General features: G+C 55.0%; 1 protein-coding gene across 1 annotated transcript in view; it reads right to left on the bottom strand.

Annotated features, from left to right (window-relative positions):
- Positions 1 to 7914, bottom strand: part of LOC143955474 (uncharacterized) — an 88195-nt gene extending 80281 nt beyond the window's left edge. The window contains exon 1 of the mRNA XM_077465515.1: positions 7639 to 7914. Coding sequence (XP_077321641.1) covers positions 7639 to 7762 — 124 coding nt within the window. The 5' untranslated portion in view covers positions 7763 to 7914. The remainder of the gene's footprint in view (positions 1 to 7638) is intronic.
- Between the last annotated feature and the right edge of the window lie 364 nt (positions 7915 to 8278).

Here is an 8278-nt window from a genome sequence, read left to right as displayed (position 1 = left end):
GCCCTCCAGTGCTCTCTGCCCCCCATTCTCTCCAAACCCCCCCTGTGCTCTCCGGTCCCTGCTGTGCTCCCCAACCCACCCTTATTCTCCAGCCTCTTCAGTGCTCTCCGCCCACCCCCCCCAATGCTCTCTGCCCCCCCTGTGCTCTCCGCCCCACCCATTCTCTCCAGACTCCCCTGTGCTCTCTGGCCCCTGCTGTACTCCCCAACCCCCCTGCATTCTCCAGCCCCCCAGTGCTCTCCGCCCCCCCCCCCAGTGCTCTCTGCCTCCCATGTAGTCTCAGCCCCCCAGTGCTCTCCGCCCCCCATTCTCTCCAAACCCCCCTGTGCTCTCCGGCCCCTGCTGTGCTCCCCAACCCACCCTCATTCTCCAGCCTCTTCAGTGCTCTCTGCCCGCCCCCCCCCAATGCTCTCTGCCCCCCGTGCTCTCCGCTCCACCCATTCTCTCCAGACTCCCCTGTGCTCTCTTGCCCCTGCTGTACTCCCCAACCCCCCCTGCATTCTCCAGCCCCTCCAGTGCTCTCCGCCCCCCCCCCCCCCCCCCAGTGCTCTCTGCCTCCATTGTAATCTCAGCCCTCCAGTGCTCTCCGCCCCCCATTCTCTCCAAACTCCCTGTGCTCTTCGACCCCTGCTGTACTCCCCAACCCACCCTCATTCTCCAGCCCCTTTAGTGCTCTCCGCCGCCCAGTGCTCTCCGCCCCCCCAGTGCTCTTTGCTCCCCCCGTGCTCTCAGCCCACCAGTCCTCTCTGCCCCCCATTCTCTCAAAACCCCCCTGTGCTCTCCAGCCCCCCAGTACTCTCTGCCCCCCTGTGCTCTCAGCCCCCCCAGTGCTCTTTGCCCCCCTGTGCTCTCAGCCCTCCAGTTCTCTCTGCCTCCCCCCCAATTCTCTCCAGACCTCCCTGTGCTCTCCGGCCCCTGCTGTACTCTCCAACCCCCCTGCATACTCCAAGCCCTGTAGTGCTCTCTGCCCCCTGCTGCGTTCTCAACCCCCCCTGTGCTTTCTGGCCCCTGCTGTACTCTCCAGCCCCCCTGCATTCTCCAGCCCCCCCAGTGCTCTGCACCCCCCCGTGCTCTGGCCCCACATGTTCTCCAGCCCCACCCCCCGTGCTCCTTTCTGGCTCACCTCACCCCCTGCAGCTTTGCCAGTTCCCCCCCCCCCCTCTCGCCGGCTGCTGCAGAAGGGGGGGGGGGGCGGTAAATATGTCATGGGCTGCTCAGTCTAAAATGCCCGGGCCTGTTTTTTGTCCCAGTCCGAGACTGCTGACGCCAATGTTGGAGGTTATTTTCGCAGTCACTGACACCAATGTTGGGGGTAATGTTTGCAGTCAGGTACACCAATGTCGGGCACTGGACTTGATTCCTTTATCTTTTAAGCTCTACCACATGTGCCCCCTATCAAAATCAGGCAATGACCATGTCACGAATCTGCAGTAATGTTTTCATGTCCTGATTGTCTGCTTACCTCTCTGATCTGTCTATCAGCTTTAGGGACCGTGCCCTCACACTTGTGTGTCTAAGCAATCTTCTCTCAGCGTGGCTCCACCCCAGCCTCTAACAGGAAACACTATTTTACCCCACGCACTGCAAGCCAGCCTTGTCCGAGCAACAATTGTGTGAAGGCTTCCCTGGGTGATTCTTACCTCGTGCTCTACGTTCGTGTACCGACTTCAGCTTGTTCTCCTGACCTTCCCTGTCTGCTTGTAGCCCCGACCTTCGGCTTGTTCTCCTGACCTTCCCTGTCTGCTTGTAGCCCCCGACCTTCGGCTTGTTCTTCTGACCTTCCCTGTCTGCTTGTAGCCCCGACCTTCGGCTTGTTCTTCTGACCATCCCTGTCTGCTTGTAGCCCCGACCTTCAGCTTGTTCTTCTGACCTTCCCTGTCTGCTTGTAGCCCCGACCTTCAGCTTTTTCTCCTGACCTTCCCTGTCTGCTTGTAGCCCCGACCTTCGGCTTGTTCTTATAACCTTCCCTGTCTGCTTGTAGCCCCGACCTTCGGCTTGTTCTTCTGACCTTCCCTGTCTGCTTGTAGCCCCGACCTTCAGCTTGTTCTTCTGACCATCCCTGTCTGCTTGTAGCCCCGACCTTCAGCTTGTTCTTATAACCTTCCCTGTCTGCTTGTAGCCCCGACCTTCGGCTTGTTCTTCTGACCATCCCTGTCTACTTGTAGCCCCGACCTTCGGCTTGTTCTTCTGACCACCCCTGTCTGCTTGTAGCCCTGACCTTCGGCTTGTTCTTATAACCTTCCCTGTCTGCTTGTAGCCCCGACCTTCGGCTTTGTTCTTCTGACCATCCCTGTCTACTTGTAGCCCCGACCTTCGGCTTGTTCTTCTGACCACCCCTGTCTGCTTGTAGCCCCAACCTTCGGCTTGTTCTTCTGACCTTCCCTGTCTGCTTGTAGCCCCAACCTTCAGCTTGTTCTTCTGACCACCCCTGTCTGCTTGTAGCCCCAACCTTTGGCTTGTTCTTCTGACCATCCCTGTCTGCTTGTAGCCCCGACCTTCGGCTTGTTCTTCTGACCTTCCCTGTCTGCTTGTAGCCCCGACCTTCGGCTTGTTCTTCTGACCTTCCCTGTCTGCTTGTAGCCCCAACCTTCGGCTTGTTCTTCTGACCTTCCCTGTCTGCTTGTAACGCCGACCTTCAGCTTGTTCTTCTGACCTTCCCTGTCTGCTTGTAGCCCCGACCTTCAGCTTGTTCTTCTGACCATCCCTGTCTGCTTGTAGCCCCCGACCTTCGGTTTGTTCTCCTGACCTTCCCTGTCTGCTTGTAGCCTCAAACTTCAGCTTGTTCTCCTGACCTTCCTGTCTGCTTGTAGCCCTGACCTTCTGCTTGTTCTCCTGACCTTCCCTGTCTGCTTGTAGCCCCGACCTTCAGCTTGTTCTTCTGACCATCCCTGTCTGCTTGTAGCCCCGACCTTCGGTTTGTTCTCCTGACCTTCCCTGTCTGCTTGTAGCCTCAACCCTTCAGCTTGTTCTCCTGACCTTCCCTGTCTGCTTGTAGCCCCGACCTTCATCTTGTTCTTCTGACCTTCCCTGTCTGCTTGTAGCCCCGACCTTCAGCTTGTTCTCCTGACCTTCCCTGTGTGCTTGTAGCCCCGACCTTCGGCTTGTTCTCCTGACCTTCCCTGTCTGCTTGTAGCCCCGACCTTCAGCTTGTTCTCCTGACCTTCCCTGTCTGCTTGTAGCCCCGACCTTCGGCTTGTTCTCCTGACCTTCCCTGTCTGCTTGTAGCCCCGACCTTCGGCTTGATCTCCTGACCTTCCCTGTCTGCTTGTAGCCCCGACCTTCGGCTTGTTCTCCTGACCTTCCCTGTCTGCTTGTAGCCCCGACCTTCAGCTTGTTCTCCTGACCATCCCTGTCTGCTTGTAGCCCCGACCTTCGGCTTGTTCTCCTGACCATCCCTGTCTGCTTGTAGCCCTGACCTTCGGCTTGTTCTCCTGACCTTCCCTGTCTGCTTGTAGCCCCGACCTTTGGCTTGTTCTTCTGACCATCCCTGTCTACTTGTAGCCCCGACCTTCGGCTTGTTCTCCTGACCTTCCCTGTCTACTTGTAGCCCCGACCTTCAGCTTTTTCTCCTGACCTTCCCTTTCTGCTCGTAGCCCCGACCTTCAGCTTGTTCTCCTGACCATCCCTGTCTGCTTGTAGCCCCGACCTTCGGCTTGTTCTCCTGACCATCCCTGTCTGCTTGTAGCCCCGACCTTCAGCTTGTTCTTCTGACCATCCCTGTCTGCTTGTAGCCCCGACCTTCGGCTTGTTCTCCTGACCTTCCCTGTCTGCTTGTAGCCCCGACCTTCGGCTTGTTCTTCTGACCTTCCCCTGTCTGCTTGTAGCCCCGACCTTCGGCTTGTTCTCCTGACCATCCCTGTCTGCTTGTAGCCCCGACCTTCGGCTTGTTCTCCTGACCTTCCCTGTCTGCTTGTAGCCCCAACCTTCGGCTTGTTCTTCTGACCTTCCCTGTCTGCTTGTAGCCCCGACCTTCGGCTTGTTCTCCTGACCATCCCTGTCTGCTTGTAGCCCCGACCTTCGGCTTGTTCTCCTGACCTTCCCTGTCTGCTTGTAGCCCGACCTTCGGCTTGATCTCCTGACCTTCCCTGTCTGCTTGTAGCCCCGACCTTCGGCTTGTTCTTCTGACCTTCCCTGTCTGCTTGTAGCGCCGACCTTCAGCTTGTTCTTCTGACCTTCCCTGTCTGCTTGTAGCCCCGACCTTCAGCTTGTTCTTCTGACCATCCCTGTCTGCTTGTAGCCCCGACCTTCGGTTTGTTCTCCTGACCTTCCCTGTCTGCTTGTAGCCTCAAACTTCAGCTTGTTCTCCTGACCTTCCCTGTCTGCTTGTAGCCCTGACCTTCTGCTTGTTCTCCTGACCTTCCCTGTCTGCTTGTAGCCCCGACCTTCAGCTTGTTCTTCTGACCATCCCTGTCTGCTTGTAGCCCCGACCTTCGGTTTGTTCTCCTGACCTTCCCTGTCTGCTTGTAGCCTCAACCTTCAGCTTGTTCTCCCTGACCTTCCCTGTCTGCTTGTAGCCCTGACCTTCTGCTTGTTCTCCTGACCTTCCCTGTCTGCTTGTAGCCCCGACCTTCATCTTGTTCTTCTGACCTTCCCTGTCTGCTTGTAGCCCCGACCTTCAGCTTGTTCTCCTGACCTTCCCTGTGTGCTTGTAGCCCCGACCTTCGGCTTGTTCTCCTGACCTTCCCTGTCTGCTTGTAGCCCCGACCTTCAGCTTGTTCTCCTGACCATCCCTGTCTGCTTGTAGCCCCGACCTTCGGCTTGTTCTCCTGACCATCCCTGTCTGCTTGTAGCCCTGACCTTCGGCTTGTTCTCCTGACCTTCCCTGTCTGCTTGTAGCCCCGACCTTTGGCTTGTTCTTCTGACCATCCCTGTCTACTTGTAGCCCCGACCTTCGGCTTGTTCTCCTGACCATCCCTGTCTGCTTGTAGCCCTGACCTTCGGCTTGTTCTCCTGACCTTCCCTGTCTGCTTGTAGCCCCGACCTTTGGCTTGTTCTTCTGACCTTCCCTGTCTACTTGTAGCCCCGACCTTCGGCTTGTTCTCCTGACCTTCCCTGTCTACTTGTAGCCCCGACCTTCAGCTTTTTCTCCTGACCTTCCCTTTCTGCTTGTAGCCCCGACCTTCAGCTTGTTCTCCTGACCATCCCTGTCTGCTTGTAGCCCCGACCTTCGGCTTGTTCTCCTGACCATCCCTGTCTGCTTGTAGCCCCGACCTTCGGCTTGTTCTTCTGACCATCCCTGTCTGCTTGTAGCCCCGACCTTCGGCTTGTTCTCCTGACCTTCCCTGTCTGCTTGTAGCCCCGACCTTCGGCTTGTTCTCCTGACCATCCCTGTCTGCTTGTAGCCCCGACCTTCGGCTTGTTCTTCTGACCATCCCTGTCTGCTTGTAGCCCCGACCTTCGGCTTGTTCTCCTGACCTTCCCTGTCTGCTTGTAGCCCCGACCTTCATCTTGTTCTTCTGACCTTCCCTGTCTGCTTGTAGCCCCGACCTTCAGCTTGTTCTCCTGACCTTCCCTGTGTGCTTGTAGCCCCGACCTTCGGCTTGTTCTCCTGACCTTCCCTGTCTGCTTGTAGCCCCGACCTTCAGCTTGTTCTCCTGACCATCCCTGTCTGCTTGTAGCCCCGACCTTCGGCTTGTTCTCCTGACCATCCCTGTCTGCTTGTAGCCCTGACCTTCGGCTTGTTCTCCTGACCTTCCCTGTCTGCTTGTAGCCCCGACCTTTGGCTTGTTCTTCTGACCATCCCTGTCTACTTGTAGCCCCGACCTTCGGCTTGTTCTCCTGACCATCCCTGTCTGCTTGTAGCCCTGACCTTCGGCTTGTTCTCCTGACCTTCCCTGTCTGCTTGTAGCCCCGACCTTTGGCTTGTTCTTCTGACCTTCCCTGTCTACTTGTAGCCCCGACCTTCGGCTTGTTCTCCTGACCTTCCCTGTCTACTTGTAGCCCCGACCTTCAGCTTTTTCTCCTGACCTTCCCTTTCTGCTTGTAGCCCCGACCTTCAGCTTGTTCTCCTGACCATCCCTGTCTGCTTGTAGCCCCGACCTTCGGCTTGTTCTCCTGACCATCCCTGTCTGCTTGTAGCCCCGACCTTCGGCTTGTTCTTCTGACCATCCCTGTCTGCTTGTAGCCCCGACCTTCGGCTTGTTCTCCTGACCTTCCCTGTCTGCTTGTAGCCCCGACCTTCGGCTTGTTCTTCTGACCTTCCCTGTCTGCTTGTAGCCCCGACCTTCGGCTTGTTCTCCTGACCTTCCCTGTCTGCTTGTAGCCCCAACCTTCGGCTTGTTCTCCTGACCTTCCCTGTCTGCTTGTAGCCCCGACCTTCGGCTTGTTCTTCTGACCTTCCCTGTCTGCTTGTAGCCCCGACCTTCGGCTTGTTCTCCTGACCATCCCTGTCTGCTTGTAGCCCCGACCTTCGGCTTGTTCTCCTGACCTTCCCTGTCTGCTTGTAGCCCCAACCTTCGGCTTGTTCTTCTGACCTTCCCTGTCTGCTTGTAGCCCCGACCTTCGGCTTGTTCTCCTGACCATCCCTGTCTGCTTGTAGCCCCGACCTTCGGCTTGTTCTCCTGACCTTCCCTGTCTGCTTGTAGCCCGACCTTCGGCTTGATCTCCTGACCTTCCCTGTCTGCTTGTAGCCCCGACCTTCGGCTTGTTCTCCTGACCTTCCCTGTCTGCTTGTAGCCCCGACCTTCGGCTTGTTCTTCTAACCTTCCCTGTCTGCTTGTAGCCACGACCTTCGGGTTGTTCTTCTAACCTTCCCTGTCTGGTTGTAGCCCCTACTTTCTGCTTGTTCTCCTGACCTTCCCTGTCTGCTTGTAGCCCCGACCTTCGGCTTGTTCTTCTAACCTTCCCTGTCTGCTTGTTGCCTCGACTTTTGGCTTGTCCTGACTATTCCTTGTTGCCTTGAACTGCTACTTCCTCTCCATCCACCAGAGCCAGCCATGAGCGTGACCTGGAGTCAGCTGCAGCCAAGTCCATCCTCACCATCAGAAGCCTTGGTGAAAGCCTGCTGGCCCTTAGACTCTGCGCCCTGGGAAATCTTATGCTCTGGCTCCCTGTTCAGGGCTGTGGCTGCGACCCTGTGTAGCTGCTTCTCAGAACCATTGACCCTCAGCAGTCCACAACCTCCGCTGTGTGCTCCATGTCACTTGATCCATCACTGAGAAATCCAAGAATATGGAGAAAAAGATGGAAAGGTTGCCTTAAGAGTCCATCATCATTTATGGATGATAGAATCGAGGCAACAGGAAGATAAAAGACAGCCAACACCTTTTGGTGGCCTAACAGTCCCCCTTCATCAGGGCTTGGATGAAATATATAAAACATGTCTTATAGGACTACATGAGCTTCATAAACAGATGTCCACATTGACCAATAACTGAAGAAAACCTTCCAGGAGCCACTACAATAAAAGTTCTATAGAAAGCTTTTCCATTTTTCACCCAAATCCTGATGAAGGGGGATTGTTGTGTCCCTGAATCTTTTGGCTGCCTTATGTCTTCCAGTTGTCTCAATTTCATCAACAATAAATGATAATGAGCTCCTATGATGTCCGTCTGGGGAAATGTTAATGTATTGAAGAGATGTTCCGTGTATGTTCTTTTTATTTTGCCCTGACATACATTTTAAGGGTTCACATCCCACCTGTGCTGATCTCTGTAGGAGTGTCCTCCTCTTTGAATGTCCTCGTCATTCCAGCCTCCTCCGTATATTGCTGATCATCCCTCACATACGTCTCTTCTTCTTCATCCTCAACTTTCATGTTCATCAGATCTTCACCCTAAACCAACAGAATGGCAGAAAATAACATCTGTAACATAGAAGTATTTATGATGTGAGATCACATAGAAAATATCATCTTGTAGAGTCCACACATCATCTCCACATGTCAGAGTGTTCAATCACTTTATGTTCCCGACCCTCAACTCCACCTACCTGATGATGGTGGGGGATGGGGTGACCTTCCTGTGTGGAATCCCAGGAATACAGAGGACGGGGACATCGCTGTGGTGGGTTCCTGGTATTATGTGGTCCCATCATGAGATCCTTATAGAGATCCTCGTCTCCTTCAAAAAACTCCTTCATCGCCCTATACTGCTCATCCACCTTTTTAAACTCTTCTTGAACATCAATATTATAATCCCTGAGGTTTCCATTCTGAATATATAAAAGGACATTTAATGTAACAAACACGCTTGTGCATAAATCACAACTACCAGAGATTGTTCCTCATCTACCTGATGATGGTGGGGGATGGTGGGACCTTCCTGTGTTGAATTCCGGG

This window comes from Lithobates pipiens, unplaced genomic scaffold (assembly GCF_037356315.1).
Source record: "Lithobates pipiens isolate NorthernLeopardFrog02 unplaced genomic scaffold, aLitPip1_a1.2 Scaffold_35, whole genome shotgun sequence".
Lineage (NCBI taxonomy): Eukaryota > Metazoa > Chordata > Amphibia > Anura > Ranidae > Lithobates > Lithobates pipiens.
The sequence above is the reverse complement of the archived record's forward strand: the minus strand, read 5'-3'. Positions and strand labels throughout refer to the sequence as shown.